The sequence below is a fragment of the Mus musculus genome, chromosome 6 (assembly GCF_000001635.26).
Source record: "Mus musculus strain C57BL/6J chromosome 6, GRCm38.p6 C57BL/6J".
Taxonomy (NCBI): Eukaryota; Metazoa; Chordata; class Mammalia; order Rodentia; family Muridae; genus Mus; species Mus musculus.
Genome location: NC_000072.6, coordinates 115,741,778 through 115,762,936, shown reverse-complemented (window position 1 = coordinate 115,762,936; position 21,159 = coordinate 115,741,778). Strand labels below are relative to the sequence as shown.

Below are 21,159 nucleotides of genomic sequence, written 5' to 3'. Positions count from 1 at the left end.
TCTTCCCTGGAGGGCAGAGGATCTGGCTTGCAGTCCTACCTTTGCCCTCAAAGTCCTTGGCATCCACAGACAATTCCCTTCCACCTCTAGGTCTAGACACTCTCAGCTATAAAATGCGCTTAAGGATGACCATTCAAGGGTCAGGCATGGTGACCCACACCTTTAATCCCAGCCCTTGAGAGACAGAGAGACAGCCACAGAGACAGGAGAATCTCTGTGAGTTGGAGGCTAGCATGGTATCCAAAATACTTCCACCCACAGCTACATAGTGAGACTTTGTTTTGAAAAAGAATGACTTCTCAGGAGCTGGAGACTTGACTCAGCCTTAGAGCTCTTGCCCAGCACCCACCAGAGAGGTGCTAGACTCAGGGTGTGGCTCAGCAGTACCCTAGGAGGCCTACATTCTATTCACAGCACTGGGGGGAGGGTGATAGAATCCAATCCAATAAAAAACTGTTCATTCAGTCTGCTTCGCTGCTGTGAATAGACAAGGGAATGGCTATTCAGCACTTTCAGAGAGTGGCCGGTGGACACAGAAACTATCTGCCCACCACGAGCTGACAGAGGATCTGACTCCTCCTATCAACTCTGCAGCGAGGGCAAGAGCAAGCAGAAAGCAGGCCAGAGGCATGGACTGACATCTCACCAAGAGAAAGGAAAGGAGGTGTGTGGAGTGATATCCAGCAGGGTTAGCCGTCACGGAAAGGAGATCAATGGCTGGGGGCGTGGTTCAGTGGTGGGGGCTTGAACAAGGCCGTCGGTTTGGTTCCCAACACCAAAGAAAGGAGGAGGAAGAGAACAGAGGAGGGAGAGAAGGGGGAGGAGCAGAGAGAGAAGGAGGAAGGGGGAGGAGGAAGGAGGAGGAAGAAGAGGGAGGAGGAAGGAGTAGAGGAAGGGGGAGGAGGAAGGAGGAGGGGAAGGGGGAGGGGGAAAACTCAGGTTTCAGTCCTACATTTGAATAGCATAAACTGGACCTGTGTAAGCCTGTGGATTAACTTGGAGTTTCTCCATGGACTGGGAAGGGTTGGGGTTTCAAGCCAATGAGACTTTGGTGCCAATCTCAGCCCAGCCTTGTGACCTTGAGAAAAATAATTTCATCTCACTTTTTGTATCCATGAAATGGACACAATACTCTGATTTAGAATTGTTTGTTTGGGTTTAATTTAGTCAAACAAAATGATTTTTTAAAGCTAAAAATCTCCCTATGTAGACCAGGCTGGTCTGAAACTCACAGAAATCCTCCTGCTTCAACCTCTTGAGTACTGGGAGTACAAGTGTGAGCCATTACCCCTGGCCTTGGAGAAGTCATTTTACAGGCAATTTCAGATGGAAAAGCTAGGTCCTGCCCTCCCAGACATCCTTGGGGTGTGTGTGTGTGTGTGTGTGTGTGTGTGTGTGTGTGTGTGTGTAAACAGCCAGACCCCTGGGGCTCACAGCAGGGGAGATTTCTTTTCTTTTCCTTCTACACTTATAGGGCATATGTATGTATCAGGTCTAACAAGTCACTGGGGCTTCTTCAAGAATCCCATGGTCTAATCCCAAGAACAATAAGGCATAGCAAAGGCTGGGTGTCATTGGCCAGCAGACACAGCACCCTGTCATATGTAGGGAGCTGCTGCCTTATCATTTTAACAAATGGGGAAACTGAGTCTCGGCTGTCTGACTGTTGTCTGTAGGGTGCACGTGCCTGCTGAGTCAGGGGTCTGGGTAGTAGTTCTGGAATGCAGGAAAGCTGTCAGTCAAGCCCAGCTGCTGTGCTGACTCCCCGGGGGCTGTCAGCTGTGCTCCATCCTGGTGGGAGGCTGTGAGTCACCCACACACTGGGCACTGACATCACCTGGGTGGAGCTAAGGTGGGGGGGGGGCTCCTTGACACCTCAGACAGGTCCACCCTGACTATGACATCTGCCCACTCGGAGGTACTGCTGTCAGGCTCCAGGTAAATATCCAAGCAGGTGCTTCAGGAGAGGCAGAGAGGGAAACTGAGGCACGGGGTGGGGGTGGGGGGAAGTGCCTCATGACAGAATCAGAAGAAGGGAAACCAAAGTTAGACGATTCCTTTGAGAAGGCACTTCCTGTGTGCCAGTCATTTAAGCCTTCAAGATGGCAGAAAACATTCAGACTGGTGGGGCTCTGACATGAGCATGTGTCAGCGCAGATGTGCTAGGATAGCCTGGGGACAACTTGTGATTGCATGTGGCTAGGAAGGGCCCCGGGGGTTTAGCAGTTTCTAAGGGGTTTCCAGGTGATTTTGTCTCTTGCTCATCTGAAGTGAGTACATTATGAGAATAAATAAGGTTGTTTGTTTGTTTGTTTGTTTGTTCTCATACCATATGGAGTGATGTCTGGAGTGTGCCCTCCACCCTCCCCACCACCAGACACGCACACATCAGGCTAACCTTTCTGATCGCTTTCTCATGCAGCAAAATTGACTGAATGCCTTCTACACATTGGTCCCTGTCCCAGATCCTAGAGCACGTGCTTAATGAGGAAATTTGCACCAGAAAATAACGTGTGGAGTGTGGAACAGCAGGGCAGACTGAGGCAGGCTGAGGCAGGCAGAGGCAGGCTGAGGCAGGCAGAGGCAGGCTGAGGCAGGCAGAGGCAGGCTGAAACAGGCTGAGGCAGGCTGAGGCAGGCTGAGGCAGGCTGAGGCAGGCTGAGGCAGGCTGAGGTAGGCTGAGGTAGGCTGAGGAGGAGCTAGCGTCCTAGCAGGCTGATCACAGCAGGCCCTTTGGGAAGGTAACATTTGAATAGAGACCTAAAGAGTGAAGAAAGAAGGCTTTCTAAGGGAAAGAGTTCTGAATAGAACAGCCAGTGCAAAGGTCCTGAGGTAGGTGCCTATCTGGGATAGCACTGGCTGAGGGAGAGAGGCTGTCATAGAGTTAAGGTCGGAACAAGAGGCATGGGGCAGATGGACTTCGAGAATGGGCTGTGCCCTGAGAACTGACAGTTATTCATAGTGGGTACGGAGCTAAATTGGCTGCCCAGTTGGACAGCAATGGGGGAGGGGCAGGGCAGAAGCCGGGGAAGAGAAGTGGTGGTGTAAGAACCACATGGTGACTGTGGAAGTGGATTGGGGGCAGGGGTGGGGCTTGGGGGACAACAGAGGCAGGCCTGTAGGACTTGCTTCACAGGTTGAGCACATGCTGAGCTTGAGCAAATAGTCATGGGTCGGGCCTGAGACTAGGATGAGCGGGGCCTTCTTTTCCAGGAAGCTCATGGCCCTGCCTTTTATCCCTGCTGGTCGGTACTCCCCTGGACAGTGGCAGCAAACATTTCCTGTCCTGTTGCTCAGGGTGACTGATGAGTGAGCACAACGCAGAGGTGGCAGCTGGGTGAGGTAACCCTTGGTTTCCTGCCTCTTGAGGACTGAGTTCCTACCCATCCTAGCCAGGCGGCTGCTCTCCTGACCTGCCTCCTTGCTTCCACCCAGTTCCCTCCCCAAGGGGAAGCACTGTATGGCTTTCAGCCCCTCTCCATGGTCCCTGAACTCCCTCGTCCTCTCCATACACCACTCCAGCCTTGGTATCCAGAAGCAGGGAACATGACAGCATCTTCTAACTTGCAGGGCAGGTCGGGACACATGGCTGGAACCTGAATCAGCCGCCTGGGCAAGGAGGAGGAACCCAAGACAAACCCTCAACTCCTCCCTTCCTGGAGTTTGTCACGACCTGGGGAGGTCCACCATGGTTGCCACTCGGGGCTTCAGGTTTTAGTGTGATCCTGGGGTCTGTGGGGGTGTGTTTGCCACCATCAGCCCCTCTTAGGATGCTGGGGGAAGAGGCAAGTCAGACAGGAAGGCCTGGGGGCTGATAGCACCACAGGAAGGAATGCCAATGCCACAGCACCAGGGTGAGCCAGCGGGGGCCCAGGGGCAACGTCATGGTTGCCCCGCCCTCTGCTGTCACGGTGCCATGGCCTCTCCTTCCCCAGCCCGGCCACATTCACAGTCAACACACAGCTCACCTTGCAGCTCACATGAGCCCAGGGACTCCAGGTAATGGGACATGGGACATGGGACTGGTCAAGCAGGGGTGGGGGTGGATCGGGGTGGTTTCAAGAGGATTGGGAGACATGGTTGATCTTTAGGCTCCCTGTGCTTCCTTGGTGGCCTGGGATGGAAGCCCAGCTCTGCACCTCCCTGGCTTGCTGAGGCCCCTCAGTGTCCGTTGTGGATGACATCGGGGCAGGATGGACCATTTGCCCCTCATATTTGTTTTGACACTTCCATAGCTTAGACAGTCCATGACCAGCGCTGACTCTTATCACTGGCTTGCTGTGGACTTTTAGAAATGCCTGGCCTCACTGGACCTCAGTTTCCCCATTTGGAAATGAAGGATTTGACTAAGTATCTAGAGGCTTTTCTCAGCCTGTTGTGGTGGAAGCCAGAAGCTTAGGGAATGCAAAGGGTCTCAGCCTCGGCCTCTGGCTCAGATCAGGTAAAGCCACCTTCCTCCCTCATAGCCTCTCATCACGAGGGATGGCCCCAGGGGAGAGGGTGCTGGCAGACCCCAGGGAACCACACTCAGCCCTCTTGGGGGTTACTTCTCCCTATGACAGCCATCCTCATCCGGTGGTTTCTGCTCAGAGTATCCTGGTCCTCAAGCCCCCAACAGGTCTTTTAAAGGGGACAGAATGGTGCTATTGTCCTCTTTAGTTCTGTTTAAAACTGCCCTAGATAATCCAGGGCCCTACCTAGAGGTAGGAGCATGTGTTAGGGGAGGCATGGTGAAAATAATGTGTGTGGTGGTGGTGGTGGTGGTGGTAGTGGTGGAGTTGTGGGGGGGGGACACCCTGTTTTGGTCAAGGAAACAGATCTGTAGAGAGTGGGACCAGAACTCTGGGTGATGTGGCCTCTGCCACACTAGCCCATCTGGCTCTAACATTCTCCTGAAGCTGCTTTCTCAGCCACGTCTGTTCTCCCCCACCTGTGTGTGTGTGTGTGTGTGTGTGAGACTCTTCCTCTGTCTTTCTGTCTCTCTCTGTCCCTCTCTCTCTGAAACAGCTTTGTTGAACCAGACATGACAACATATACCTGTAACCCCAGCACTTGGGAGATGGGGTCAGGAGAATCAGGAGTTCAAAGTCACCCTCAACTATACAATAAGTTCAAGGCCAGCCTGGGCTACATGAAAGCCTGTCTCACCTGCCTCCTTTATTGACAGATGGGCTTTGTCTGCTGTAATCGTTCCCTCTTTACAAGGACAATTCAGAGGTTTCCCATAGACTCACTGAATTATACAACCTTGGCTATCAAATTCAAAACACTTCTCATCCCAGGATAGGGCTGGTCCTGTACAACGGGCACTTCCCCCTCAGGAACTAGTTGCTTTGACCCCATGGATATAGCTAGGCATTTCGGAGCCTGTAAAAGAAAAAAATGTGTCTGTTTGTTTAATATGTGTGTGTGTGGAATACATGTGTACATTGTGCATGCTATGACACAAATGTGGAGATGAGAGGACAACTTTTTTTTTTTCTTTCTCAAGACAGGGTTTCTCTGGGTAGTCCTGGCTGTCTTGGAACTCACTCTGTAGACCAGGCTGGCCTCGAACTCAGAAATCCGCCTGCCTCTGCCTCCCGAGTGCTGGGATTAAAGGTGTGTGCCACCAACTTTTGAGAGCTAGTTCTCGCCTTCTGCTATGTGAATGATGGGAAACTGAACTCAGGAGGTCAGGTTTGGTGTCACGTTTACCCTCTGATCTCCCTCACCATCCCTGGCTGGGCAATCTGTGTGTGTGCAGTATTTAGTCCCTTCTGACTTGGATGCTCATCCACATGACATTAGATCGCCCTGCCTTCCCCTGCATGGCTGTGCATCCATTGGCCAGTTGACAGAGACTTCTGTTGTTTCCACCGTCGGGCTATTTTCAATGATGCTGCCACAGTTGTTCAGGCACTGGTCCCTGTGTACCTATGGGTTTTCACTTCTTTTTAAACTTTCTTTCTAAGTTATACTTACTTAGTGTGGGAGGTGGGTATGTTTGTGTGCATGTGCACATACTATGGTGCATGTGTAGAGGTGAGAGTACAACTTGTTGGAGTTGGTTCTCTCCTGTTGTTAAGTCCTGGGGATTGAACTCTGGTTGTCAGGCTTGGTGGCAAGCACCTTTACCCATTGAGCAGCCCAGAATTCAATTCTTTTTTTTTTTTCCTGGCTTTTCAAGACAGGGTTTCTCTGTATAGCCCTGGCTGTCCTGGAACTCACTCTGTAGACCAGGCTGGCCTCGAACTCAGAAATCCACCTGCCTCTGCCTCCCAAGTGCTGGGATTAAAGGTGTGTGCCACCACCACCGCCCGGCTCAATTCTTTTGAGTATATACCTAGCAGTGAAGTCCAGGATCAGCTGGTAACTATGATTAGCATTTTGAGGAACTGCAAACCTGTTCTCCAGGACAGGCTACACAATCTTACCTTGCTGCCATGGCTCTAAGGACACCTCTGGTGTCTTCTCATTCCTGTCAACACTTGTTCCCTTCTGTCTCATTTTAACCGTGCTAGTGGGGGTGAAGTGGAATCTCATTGTGGTTTTGATTTGTGTTTCACAAATGAATGATGGTGTGGAGATCGATTGGCCATGTGTACGAGAAACTTGTATTCATATCCTTGGCCCTCTTTTAAACTGGGCTAGATGTCATTTTACTATAACACACACACACACACACACACACACACACACACACACACACACACACACACCAGCAATAACACAAACCAGCCTTTGCTCTTCAGGCATCCAGAGCAAACGCTAGTCCAGGCCTGAAGACAGAACAGCCACCTCCAGATCAGCCACTCGATGAAAACTCAGCACTCAGTGTGCTGTGCCGGTGAGCCGCTGGCTAGGCACAAATGCGTTTTCAATTTACCTTCAACCTATAGCGTGCTATCAGGAACTGATCCCACTGTAAGCTGGTAACCATCAGGGTCTATACATTAGGTGCTGTGCACTGGTGTCCTGAGGCCTGGTATCCACAGGGAGTGACACAGGGAGTGAAGTTGGCCACTGGGGGTGGGGGGAGCCACTTTTTTTTTTTTTGCACTCTTCTCATTATTGATCCAATAACCAGTTTGGCACAGGTGAGAGCTGAGTGTCCTCAATGGGAATGAGGCTGGCAGAGGACGTGGGAGAACAGCGCTGGGCAGGCTGCACTTTTCCTGTTCATGTACTTCCATGATTAGCACTATCTCTATCTGCGGTTTCTTTCTGGGGACTCTGGAGCCACGTGTTCACTCTTGGGGCTGACTCAGTGACAACTGTGTCCTCCGAGCCTCACGTCTACCCAGTGGGACTCCTGTGCACTGCTTGCCCCTCAGCCTGTACTGTGGGGCTCCCCAGTGTCCTTGGAGGCACTGTACACAGACACTTGTGCCCTGCTTGACACGGGCCAAGGGGGCACACCAGGACTGTGCTATGTGCTGTAAGCTGTTTATCGGTAAGAAGTATAGTAGAAAAAGGACCTGTGTGGGGACACGCACCTTAAATCCCAGTACTTAGGTGTCAAGTGTATCTAAGTTTGAAGCCAGCCTGCTTCACAGCGAGTTCCAGGACAGCCAGGGCTACATGGTGAGAGCCTGTATCCAAAAAAAAAAAAAAAAGGGTAGACAAAGACAAGCAGATCTTTTGTTTCTGTTCTGGAGGAGATGATTCTGGGCTTTGACATGATCACTAGCCATTACTGCTGACAAACTTGTTTCCACACTTGACTGTGCTCAGGGTCACCCAAAAGCAGTTATTCTGGGAAAATGGCTTCATGTACTGAGCAGAGTGGTTTCATAGCCCTATGGGGCCTGTCCGGGAGTGAACCTGCACTGACCCTGGGCACCAGCCTGGGCCGTTCAGATTATGCTTAGCCCCAGACGGAGTCCCTGCTTCTCCAAGATTCCTACTGGATGGAGTCTCAGGACCCCACACTCTCTGGGTTCTGTTGGTCTTTCCAGATCCCGAGCTGTGCTGAGTATAACCTCGGCGATGAAGGCTGGGGAGGTGTGGATTGTCTTCCTCATTGTAGACTCTGCTTCTGTTAATGTGACCTATGGCTCTGTGCTCTTACTGCCCTGTCTGCCTATACTGCCATTTGAGCATGCAGTGGCTAGCCACCTATGTGTTGCACACAGGTTATATTGCCATTATATTGCCACTTGAGCATGCAGTGGTTAGCTACCTACTATGTGTTGGCACACCATACTAGATGCTTACCTTTTGAGTTATCTTTTAACAATCTTAGCTTTTCAGGAGTTCAAAGCCAGACAGCTACATGAAGCCCATTCTCAAACAAGATCTAACCCTGGTGTAGTACAGATCTATAATTCCCCGAATCCGAAAGACTGAGTTAAGAAGGTTATAAATTGGAGGTCAGCCTGGGCTACATGTGGAGACCTTGTCTCAGAAGGAAACAAAAACATTCCTGAGATGCTGAATCTAATTGTTAACGTGACAGGATTTAGAATCACCATGGAAACACACCCCTGAGGATGTTTCCAGAAAGGTTTAACTGAGAAGAGACCCATCCTAAAAGTGGGTGGACCAACTTCATGGGCAGAGGTCTTAAACAAACAAACAAACAAACAAACAAACAAACTGAGCACCAAGTATGCATCCCTCTGCTTCTCGACTCAGGGAAGATGGGGGCAGAAGCCTCAGGATCCTGCCTCCGTGCCCTCCCCATGGTGATGGGGGATATGGAACCACGAGCCAAAGAAACCTTTCCTTCCTCAGAAAATGAAACAAAGCAAACAACAACAAAAAAATAAACCCATCATCTTTAAGCTGGCCAGCCATCCTTCTCCACTTAGCTACAATCAGAGGCGTTGTCACCTTCCATGGTCCCTCTCTTCATCTCATTCAGCCCAGGTGCCGTTCTCAGATCCTCTATAACTCCCAGGGACTGGCAGCCTCCTTGGTTTTTCCACAGCCACAGGTCCATCTAGTCTGGAAAGTTGGTTTGACCATGTGGTTTGTCACCCCCTTTCAATCCCCAAGCCTGACATGGGACAAAGCTGTAGAAGTAGAAACTGACAGACCTTCCTTCTTTCCCTCGGGGCAGTTCTCTACCAGTCAGCTTTCCATCACTATAACAAAGCACCTGAGCTAATCTACTTACACAGAGAAGGTTTGCCAGGCATGTTGAACACGCTTATAATCCCAGCACTGAGAAGACTGAGGCAGGAGGGGGCCAGCCTGTACTACACAGCAAGACCTTACCTCTAAAACAAAACAATAACAACAAAATCAGGCTGGGGCTGGCTCACTTGGTAGAGTACTTGCCGAGTGCACACGAGGACCGCATTAGGTCTCCTGCACTGTAAAACCATGCCCAGGGATGTCCAGGATCCCAGCACTGGAGAGGCAGAAGATAGGATGATCAGAAGTTCAAGGTCATTTTTCAGATGTATAAAACAAGTTGAAGGCAGTCTGAAGCAACAGAGGAAAAAAGTGCTGTGGAGTGAGGGAAGGTTTTAGCTTGTTTGCAACTCGATTTGAGCCTGTGGTCCAGAGGTATCACATGGCCTGAGCAAGGATCATGCGGGAGAGTGAGGCCAGAGAGCCCCGGGTTCCACAGTCAAGGGCCTGCCTCCCAGTCTTCCCACTAGGCCCCTCCTACTAGGAAGCTAAGGAATAGTGCAGGCCTGCTTTTTAAAGCAGACAAAAACATCAATAGAAAATATTTTAATTACATTAATTTATGTATTTATGTGCACACACACACACACACTTGTATTTGCGCAAGTATTTTGGGGCATGTATGTGGAGGGTGGAGGTCAACTTATGGGAGCCAGTCCTGAGGACTGAACTCAGGTCGTCAGGCTTTGCAGCAGGTTCCTTTACCCACTGAGCTGCCTCGCCAGCTTAACCCCGTTTTCCCCTTTTTCAGTTTTATGTGTGTTTGCACATGTGCACATAGGCTTTGTGTGCATGTGGGGGCCAGAGGACAAGCTCAGGCCTTCCTCCTTGGGGATCTTTTAAATTCTTCCTTTTGTTTTCTTATGTGTGTGGGTGTTCTGCCTGCATGGGAGTGCCTAGTGCCCCCAGAGGCCAGAAGTGGGCATTGGATCCCCTGGGACTAGAGTTTCAGATGGTTGGGTGCTTCCTTGTAGATAGTGGGATTTGAACCCAGGTCCTCTGGAAGAACAAAGGCTGCTCTTAACTACTGAGCCACGATTCCACCCACCCACCCACCCTGTTGTTTGAGACAGGATCTTTTACTGATGCTGGGGCTTGAAGATTAGGTGAGGATGGCCGGCCATCAGCTCAAGGGATCTGACTGTCTCTGGAGGCCTCTCTTGCCTTGAGATGAGGAGTGTATGTATGTCCTAAGCCTGGCTGTTTGTATAGATGTGTGTTAGCATCATGTCTTCGTGCTTGCAAGGCGAGCACTTTGCTGTCTCCTCAGCTCTGAAGTTCAGAACTGCTTTTTATGAAGCACTTTCTGTATGTGGGAAACACATGGTTCCCACTCACAGGAACTCGGTGACCTTGTTAGCTCAACCGGTGTAGCAGCCCTTGCGACATGATGGCATCAACCATCTCACACAGGGGAGACAGGCTTGCAAAGGTGAAATGGGGACTCACTTGGGCTTTATGTGCCCCACCCCTACCAGGCAAGTGACATGTCCACTAGCTCAGAGGAGATGGTGGCAGCCTCAGGATCCTCCAGGGCCAGATTCGTGGGCTGCTGACTCAGTTTCCCCTGCAGCTCTTGCCCTGCAGTCCTGCTCTGAGGCAGGCTCTGAAGGCCACACCTCGAGTTCTGCTGCTGGTGAAATGCCTCTGGGGTCTGTGTCCCAAGGCCACATAGGTCATGTTTGATTCTGTGTGCCCCAGCAGTTCTGACTGATGGATCTAAGAGGTGGGCACTGTCCACAGTGGGCTTGGATCCCAGGGGATGCAGGGTTGCATGGAAAGCACTGGACTGCATCCTGGGACAAGAACTGGGTTCTTGCATAGTCTAGGAGAGAGACTAGATGGAATCAAGTGAGGGAGCATTCTCTCTTGCAGACCTCAGAGCCTTTAATATTCATATTGCACAAACCTCTATACCCACCCAAGCAGAGGCTCCCTGTTAAAGAACTGCTGTCCTCACAAGATTATTAAAGGTTGTTCTAGTTTCTCTAACAGGTCCCATCATGCCTGAGTCCCAAGGTTCTTGTGATGGGGCAGGCTAACCCTCAAGGCTTTATCTAGAAGGCAGTGCTCCTGTACATTGCCAGAGCTGGGAGGGTATTGCAGTGATGGGGAAACAGGGCCAAAGCAATCCAGTAGTGTTTGGAGAGGGAGGGTGGAAGCAGACGAGCCGTATGGTTCTGGGAGTGGGCTACAGTCTGTCTACAAGTGAGGAACAATTAGATCATCACATTCTCACCTAATGTTGCTCCTGACATTGGATCCCTGACTTGAAAACCTCCAGGAAGTCTTAGGAATTCCTGGTCGCCATGCTCCCGCAAAACCAGATCATTAGTTAATTTGGAAGACATTGTGTCTGGAAGGAGGAGCCATAGCGTATCTTGAAGGTAAAGGGGCTTGTGTTTTATGTGTCTTCTCAGGCTATGGCTGGCTAGTGAGGAGGGAAGTACTTTTGATTTTCCTGACCTTGGAATTTGGGTTTCCAAGGAGCATGGTGGACTCAGATAGGAAACCTGGTGGGCAGGGAGAGGACTCAGTAGGCAAAGTACTTGCTATGTAAACAAGAGAATCTGAATTCAGATCCCCAACACTCACATAAAAACCTGGGCTAGCTGGCATGGGTCAGAGCTGGGAGAGTGGAGATTGATGGGCCCTAGGGACTTGATGGCTAGACAATATAGCCTAAGTGGGGAGTGCCGGGTTCAGTGAAAGCCCCTGACTCAAAACAATAAAATGGAGCAATGCAGACGGTTCTGACTGTCAACCTCTGTATCTACATATGCATATGTAGGCAAGCACATCTGTATGCACACATATAGCATACACACACACACACACACACACACACACACACACACACGATACCTGGGTTTGGAAGAAGTTTGGTAGCAAGTAAAGATGAGTAGCTCCTTAGGACTGAGGAGACGGCTCAGTAGTAAGAACTGTGTGCAGTTCTTGTAGAAACCCTGAGTTCTCATGTCTTCCAACAGCCAGTTCCAGGGGATCTGACACCTCTGGTCCCCTCGGGAACTGTACTCAAGTGTACATACCCACACAAACATAATTTAAAATAAATACTGTTTTAAAACAAAACAAACAAACCCCAAACAGGTTAAGTAGGTCCTCTACAGTGTCCACATTTAAATAACCAGGAATGGTAGATTGTGTTGAGGACAACTGGGATTTAACACTGCACAAGTCAGGTGTGGTGGTACATTCCTTTAGTCCCTAGAAGCTGGGTCCAGGAGCTCTAGGCTGTTGTGTGCTATGCTGATTAGGTGTTTCCGCTGTTTGGCATCAATATAGTGACTATCCAGGAGCAGGGACCAACAGATTGCCAAAGAGTTTGGAGTCGACCAAGGCTGAAAATGGAGCAAGTCAAACCCCAGAGCTGATCAGTAATGGGGTCACCCATGAAGAGCCACTGCATGCAAGCCTGGGCCAGAGTTTCATGTGGAATGAAGATTATTCATCAGCTAACCTTGATGTAGGGTGATCTGAGTGTGCCTAGTGTGCCCATAAGGGTCTTTAGAGGTAGACCACAGCGGTAGCAGATGAAGGTCAGAGCAAAGCTATACAATGACTTGAGTTGACCCTATAAGTCCTAAGGGCAAAAGGCTGCTCTGAGGGGTCTAGAGCAAGGGTGGAGAATGGGGGACATTATTCCAAATGATATTTTAAAAAAACCAAACCAAAACAAAATAGGAACTGGAGATGGCTCAGTGGTTAAGAGCACTGACTGTTCTTCCAGAGGTGCTGAGTTCAAATCCCAGCAACTACATGGTGGTTACAGCCATCTGTAATTGGATCTGATGCCCTATTCTGGTGTGTCTGAAGACAGCTATAGTGTATTTAAGATATAATAATAAATGAATCTTTAGCCAGGCAGTAGTGGCACATGCCTTTAATCCCAGCACTTGGGAGGCAGAGACAGGAGGATTTCTGAGTTCGAGGCCAGCCTGGTCTACATAGTGAGTTCCAGGACAGCCAGGGCAACACAGAGAAACCCTGTCTCAAACAAACAACCAAACAAAATCTTTAAAAAAAAATGAAAACAAACAGAAGGTGGACATGGTGTTGCATGCTTGTAATTTTAAGATGTGGGAGTCAAGAGAAGCAGGAGTTCAATGGCTACATAGTAAGTTCAGGGCCAGTTTGGGTTGCGTAAGATCTGGTTTCAGTATATATAGCTTCTAGCGAGAAATGTAGCCCTGTCTACATCTTTTTAGCCTAAGAATATCCATTTTATACCTGGCTGTACCCCCATCCCCTTCTCTGCACACAAATATACAAGTTAGTAAAGTAAATACAGGATGGCGGATGCAGGCTCAGTAGATGCTTGCCCAGCATGCTGAGGTCCTGGTTCAACCCCCAGCACTGAAAGAAAAGAAAAGTGTTGACCTTCTAATGCATTGAAGTACTAAATGTATTTTGTTGTGAGCCACTGTATGTGTGGACATTGCTTACAGCAGCCATAAAAAATTACTCAAGGGGCTGAGCCAGATCCTGGGTGGTTGAATCTTGTAAAGTCTATTTGGTTTTCCTACATTCCTAAAATCCCTGATACCCCCAAGGCCCCTGCACCTTTGCATCCTGTTGAGTATTGGGGGAATAGCTAGGTGGGCATTGGAAGCTGTGGGGAGCTCCAGATGAAAACAAGGTAAGATTAGAGACTGGGGCATCCATCCAGGGACTGGAGGAGTGACTGGAGATCACCAAGGCCAGTCACAGCTACATAATGAAGCCTTGTGGGTGACCCTACACAGATGGCATACTACAGAGTACCTGTGTGCTTATCTGTGAGCACAAAGACCTCTGTGCCTCCTAACAGGTGTGTGTGTGGGGTGCGGTGAAGCCAGGGCTAGGCTTGCTTTATTTTTGTTTGGTTGCTATTGCTTTTCACTTGAGATAGATTCTCATGTGACCCAGGCTGGCTTCAGCTCTCTATGGACCCAAAAATTACCTTAAGCCCTGGAATTTCCTGCCTCCATCTCCCCAGGGCTTAGATTATAGGTTTGTTCCACCATAGCTATTTATATGATGCTGGAGGTGAACCCAGGGTCTTTTGCGTACTAAGTGGAAACACTGCTAACTGAGCCACAGCCTCCTTTTTTTTTCTTTTCCTTCTTTCCAAATTCTTTCTTTCTTTCCTTCCTTCCTTCTTTCCTTCCTTCCTTCCTTCCTTCCTTCCTTCCTTCCCTCCTCCTCTTTTTTCTTTTTTGAGACAGGTCTCACAATGTAGCTCTGACTGTTCTGAAACTCACTATGTAGAGCAGCCTGGCCCCAAACTCACATATATCTACCTGCTTCTGCCTCCTGAGTGCTGGGACTACAGGCTTGCACCACCAGACCTTCAAACTTGCTTTTACAAGTCACCATAATGACCAGGGTCGATCCTCGGGGTTTGATGTCGTCCTGTTAGACCTTTTCCCAACACTGTTGCTTTGAGATGAAGTTTCCCAATGAACCTCTGCCAGCACATTCAGACCACAGCAGTGGCCTCAATACAGGTTTCTTTATTTCCTGGCCTCAGCTTCCCCCCCCCCTGTGAAATAGAATCCTGTTGACACGTGCCTCCTGAGTGGCGTGACAGTGGTGTGGAAGAAGCAAGTTGTGAGGCTGAGAGGGCTTGTTGGGGTCATTAGCACCGCAGTGGGCCTTAGCGGACCTTTGACAGCTGAAGCTGGAGGGGAAATGCAGTCCTGAGCCCAGATGCCCTGGTGACAAAGATGAGAACATTGAAAGAGAAAGGGCTGGGGCTGAGGCTGGGGCTGGGGCTGGGGCTGAGGCTGGAGCTGGAGAGATGGCTCAGATGATAATCAGAGAGATGGCCAAAAGCCCTGTTGCTCTTGCAGAAGACCTGAGTTTGCTTCCCAGCACAAACATGGTGGCTCCCAGTCAATCCTGGAACTAGGACCAGATGCTGTCCTACCTCTGTGGTGGTTCCATCTGTCTCCTCCTGATAAGTAAGAGGCTCTAAAAGCTCCAGACTGTAGCCTGTGCATCTTCATTCTTGTCAGGAAGTATGACTTTAGCTCAGGGGTAAGACCAGCCTGGGAAACTCAGCAAGACACTGTCTTGGAGAGCAAACAAAATGAAGATGTGCTGGGTGCTTTGGAAAAATGCCTAAGAGTAAGATGTGCAATGTCCTTTAGGGTCAGCCTCAGAGAAGGGGTCACCTCAGGATCCAGGAGCCTCTAACCAGGACGGGTGGTGATTGGAAGTGGGTTTTTCTGTAGGGCAAGGAGTACACCCAAGTATGAATTGGATACCTTGGACAGGCTATTCTATCTACCCAGGCCTCAGTTTCCTCCTGCACAAAATAAGACTTATTTACATGGAATTAAATACGATCGAAGAAACTAGGCATGATGTGTGCTTGTAATCTTAGCACTCAGGAGTGAGAGGCAGGGGAATTGTAATTTTCAGGCTAGCCTGAGTTATATTACTATATAGCTCAGACCTTAACTGAACAAACAACAGCAGCAAAACAGAGGTGGCGTGGGGGGTGCATGTCTTTGGTCCTAGCACTTTAGCAGGGGCAGATAGAGCTCTGTGAGTTCTTTGCTAGCCCGGTCTACATAGTGAGTTCCAGGCCAGACAGGGCTGGTCTCAAAACTACAGTAAACCAAACAAACAGAAAAGAGGGTGCAAGTAGGGTCTGGGGTGTCCCTCGGGGGTAGAGAGCCTACTTAGCATGTCCTGAGTTGGAGCTCCAGCACCACAAATCGAAACACAACACAACACAACACAACACACCTCAGCTCAGCTCAGCCCTGCACACTGTGCGCTTTCTCCTCCTTTCTCTTTTAGCTTCTCTTTTTCTCACCTCCCAATGTCCAGCTCAGCTCAGAGGGAATCAAGCGTGGCACCTGGTTTGGTTTCTGTGGTGCTGGCAAGGAACCCAGGGTCTTGCCCACTCTACCGCACTTTGGAACAGGTCATGGCCTCCGACCCTGAGGCTTGAGAGGCTCCTCCCAGCAAGCTCTGTGTGTGGTCATCTGTGCCTCTTGGTGAACTGTGTCCCTGAGTGTTTTATCTGAGTGCCCTGCAGATAAAATCTCGGCTGTGAAATTAAAAAAACAAAAACAAAAACAAAAAACCTATGTATGCTTTCTTGTAGTTGAAAAGTATACAGGGGAAGAACAGGACAAGGATATTAAAAGAGAAAGGGCCATCTCAGGGCCTACCTCTGAGAGGTTTCCACCTGCCCCTCCTGATGGGTCAGTGCTGTACTGCCCAAGATGGCAGTGTGATCTGTGCACCTGCACCCCAGTACTCAGAGGGGAGGGTGACTTGAGCAGTGTGACTGCAGAGGGGAAAGAGTAATTAATCTGCTTTGAGCTCCCTCCCAGGGGTGATCAGCTTCTAGCTAACCGCCAGACTTCTCTGGATTTGCAAATGAAAGACACACACACACACACACACACACACACACACACACAGAGAGAGAGAGAGAGAGAGAGAGAGAGAGAGAGATTTTTAATATGCCTTATAAGCTCAATGGTTGGTCTAGCATACACACTCCCCTCCAGTATTCCTGAGTTAATTTTTTCTAAATCCGTATATATTTTTTAAAGATTTATTTATTTATTATATGTAAGTACACTGTAGCTGTCTTCAGACACCCCAGAAGAGGGCATCAGATCTCATTATGGATGGTTGCGAGCCATCATGTGGTTGGTGGGATTTGAACTCATAACTTTCGAAAGAGCAGACAGCACTCTTAACCGCGGAGCCATCTCTCCAGCTCCCCTAAATCCATATTTTATCTTTGCTGCCCTGCTTCCTTCTGGGCGCCCTCCCATGGGGCAGCTTTCCCTTCGTGCCTACATCTCACTCTCCTCTCCTTCACAGCGTGGTCAGTCCTACGACCCTCTCATGGCAGAATCCCTCTTCCTCTCTCCTGCATTTCTTTCCCGCCTCTTTCACCCTGCCCAGCCATTAGCTGTTGGCTCTTTATTGATTAATCAAAAACCAACTGGGGACAAGGACCCTCAGCATCTGGACATGCAGATTCCTGTGTGAGTTTTGGGAGCTGAACTAAGACAAAGAATTAGAACCAATCCCTAACATGGAAGACGAGTCAGGGTAAGACTTGCAAGACCCCATCTCTGAAAAAAATAATGAAAGCATGCCCTCAGAAAACATGGCAGTGGGAGGCCATGAGGACACTCACTCCAGTGTCAGGAGTGGCTAAATCCAAGCCAGGTCAATGGAGTCTCATAATGCTTCTAGTGACTGTTTCTGGCTTCTTTCCTGATGCTAATGACAGGCTTGGAGGATGTGCCCGATGTGCTCCAATCTCCCAACCTGGACAGAATGGCAGCCCTTGTTCAGCCCCCTTCCAGCTATGTGTGCCTGGCAAGTTCCTCAGCTTCTCAGTGCTTTGACATTCTGAACTATAAAATGGGTATAATCACAATGAGCCCTTATTGGGTAGTGGAGGCTGTTAGAACATTGCCCAGCAGATGGTGAGCTCTGAGAGTTATCTCATTATCTTCCCAGGCTTTGTTATCCTCAGCATCTTTTGCTCTGTGTCTCACCCTATTCACGTAGGGAATGGGAGTCCGATACATGAAGCAACCTGAGTTCCTGCCTCATCTTCGTTCATGATCTTGTGGGGATGTAAGGCCCTCTGAGGAGCCCTACCTGAAATACGAAGTATAGGAGTGTGGAGGTTATATGCTTGCCTGTCAGTAACACTCATGTGCACACACATGCATGACACACATACCACATATATCACACACACACATCACTCACATACACCACACAAAACACACACTCACACACACCTACATACACCTTATATACATACACCACACACATACATACACCACACACACCACACTACACACCATACATACACACACACACACATATACCACGTAGACACCACACACTCACACATACCATACATACATACATACATACATACATACATACACCACATACCCATCACAAACACACATACACACATACACTGCACATACACCACACAGAAACACATACCCACACACAACACACCCACATGTTTGCATCTTCATCCACAACCACTAAAAATTTCCTATCAGGCCACTACGTCTGTTCCTGTCCACTACCAATGAAACACATGGCTATATACAACTTCAAAGGATTCTGGGAAAGGTAGTCTCCAGGTGGTAGTTTCCTGACCATCTAAAATCAGGCTATTGGACCCAGTCATATCCTTCATACCCCCAAAATCTGCTCTTCTAGACATTGGGATTTTCTGAGTCCCTCAGCTGCAGACACACCTCTGGTGATCCCTAGTGACTTCTCAGAAGCCCAGGAAAGCCGAACATGGACTCAGCTCTGAACTCTTGGTCTGATCTTCATCAGCTTCACCCATAAGCATTCTGAGCTGCCTCCACGGTGACTCATGAGCTAGTTTGTGTCCCTGGTCACTGTTTAGGTGTGATAGACGGAACTTGAGCTCTGCAGTCCCAGCAAGACTATCATCTCTGTGAGCCAACACTCCCTCATCTACATGGATAGCAAACCTGACCCTGTACGATTATTGTAAGGGTCAGACCACCTTTCAAAAGATATTTTATTGTCTGGAAATGACGATTCACAGGTGAAGGCTGATCCTGTCGGGTGTGTCACCAGTGCACAGGGACTCATGGTCGTATGCCCTTTGTAAAATGATTGAGACAATACACATATAAGGTCACATTTAAAAAAAATATTTGTTGTATGTGTTTAGGCATTTTGTCTGTATGTATGTCTGTGCACCGTGTGTGTCTTAGGATTTCTACTGCTGTGAAGAGACACCAGGACCAAGGCAACTCTTATAAAGGAAAACATTTAATTAGGGATGGCTTATAGGTCAGAGGTTTAGTCCATTATCATCATGGTGGGGAACAGGGCAGCATGCAGGCAGACAGGTGCTGGAGAAGGAGCTGAGAGTTCTCCATCAGGATCAGCAAGCAGCAGGAAGGGAACTGTGTGACATGCTTGCTCCAACCAAGCCACGCCCACTTAAGCAAGGTCACACCCACTCCAGCAAGACCACACCTCCCAATAGTGCCACTCCCTGTGAGCCAATGAGTGGCATTTTCTTTCAAACAGCCACACTGTGCCTGCAGTGCCCCTCAAGGCTACAGTAGGATCCCATGGAACTGGAGGTTGGAACATTGTGAGGCACCACAACCTGGTCTACACAGCAAGACTTGCCTTTAGAAAACAAAATAAAACAAAATCCTAATACTAACATAAACTGCACCCCTTTAAAAAGGTTTTGTTGTTGTTGTTGCTTTTGAGAGTCTTATGTTCTGTTTCATAGGCTGATGTCAAGCTCCAAACCTCAGACAATGCTTCTGTCCTTACCCCCACCCCCAGAAAGTGGGAACTGTGGGCATTTGCCATTATACCCAGCTCAGAAAAGCTCTGTGTGTGCGCAGGCGTGCGTGTGGAATGGGAGATGAGAAGACACCTTACCTGTTGATCCTTGCCTTCAGTCTTGTTTGAGACAGGGCGTCTCTGCTGCTCACTGCTGAGTGTGCAGTGCTAGCTGATCAACTCAGCAATTCTGACTCCTCCTGCCTTTCTACCATAGGGGTACACTAGGATGAGAGAGGTTCAAATTGCCTTTACAGACTCTAGGGATCTGAGTTCAGGCTGTCAGGCTGAAGAGGCTAGTCAGCCATCTATCCAGCCTCTGCAAGATTTTAATGTTATCAAAAGATGACCAATATTCAAATTCTCCTAAGGTTATATTTGTTTGTTTGTTTTTGTTTCATTTATCTGAGACAACATTTTGCCGTGTATCTCTGGTCTCCTCTTTTTTTCTAAATTGTTTTCCTAGAGCTGAGGTGCTTTGTGTGTAAGGGTACCTGCTGTCAATCATGATGCTCTGAGTTTAACCCTTGAGAGCAAGTTGGAGAAAGAGAACCGATTCCACAAGTTGTCCTCTGGCCTCCATACAAGTTATGCATTTGAAGACAGCATACTAAATAAACCAACAAATAAATATGTTTTAAAAATAAAAATGGTCTGGGAATGGTGGCACATGCCTTTAGTCCTTGCACTTGGGAGACAGAGGCAGGCAGATCTCTATGAGTTCAAGACTAGCCTGGTCTACATAGCAAATTCCAGGTCAGCCAGAGTTACACGGAGAGACTCTGCCTGAAAAAAAAAAAAAAATCCTAGCCGGGTGCCTTTAATTCCAGCACTTGGGAGGCAGAGGCAGGCAGATTTCTGAGTTCGAGGTCAGTCTGGTCTACAAGAGTGAGTTCCAGGACAACCAGGGCTACACAGAGAAACCCTGTCTCGGAAAAAAAAAATCTTTATAATGTCAAATGTTGGATGTTTCCCTTCCTATCCTTATTTATTTGTCAAGCTCTTTACATATGAAGAGCATTAACTAAAGTGAAGTTAACAACTCATTGTTCTTCCTCTAGGGAAAGTCATGGAGGCTTCAGGATCTTCTTCCCAGTCTCAAGACAGTGGTGGAGTCCACAGGGAAACGGAAGATCACTGTAAGTTTGCCTCCTCAGACCCTGAGCACAGCCTCCTGGGGAGACTCCCGCATGGGTGGGGCCGTCATCCAAGACCTGCTTAGGTCACGTGTTGTGATGGCCACATCAAAGCTGTAGCAGAGAAGCGATTTTCCATGTATGTGCTTGCTCCCACCTGTTCCCCACACTTCCTAGTCGGGCAGGTCCTTGGCCACTCCCCAGATCTCAAGAAGTTTCTGGACAGCTTGTGCTGGAAGTGGGGAGAGTCTCCAGAAGGTGGGAAGGGTCTCATGTGCCTGCTGTTGAAGGAAGGGAGAGTTTAGCGCTTGATCATAGGCTGCCCTCTGTGTGGCTTAGAGAAACCTGAATAGGAACCTGCTCTGAGTCTGAACGTCTCCGGTGGGGTAGGATTCGGGGCTTAGAGGCCTCTGTCAGAGTCTGTATGCAGAGGAATGTTTGCCTGGGGCTGTCATTGACTCCCTGACCCCTCCCCAAGGGTCTCTGAGAACCTTGATCTTATACACCTTCAAACAGCCTTAGATTTTCAGAAGAG

At 49.0% G+C, this 21,159-nt stretch overlaps 1 protein-coding gene across 9 annotated transcripts in view; it reads left to right on the top strand.

Moving 5' to 3' along the window:
• Positions 1–470: 470 nt before the first annotated feature.
• Positions 471–21,159, top strand: part of Tmem40 (transmembrane protein 40) — a 33,336-nt gene continuing 12,647 nt past the window's right edge. For 2 of the 9 annotated variants that reach the window (NM_001168257.1, NM_001168256.1), the window contains exons 1-2: positions 471–664; positions 20,550–20,627. In NM_001168257.1, the coding sequence (NP_001161729.1) occupies positions 20,558–20,627 (70 nt within the window). In that variant the 5' untranslated portion in view covers positions 471–664; positions 20,550–20,557. Of the gene's footprint in view, positions 665–1,915; positions 1,939–2,737; positions 2,833–3,213; positions 3,343–3,652; positions 4,000–20,549; positions 20,628–21,159 lie in introns of those variants that run through there. The other 7 variants (XM_006506819.4, XM_017321846.1, XM_011241511.2 and 4 more) reach the window with 7 other exon arrangements.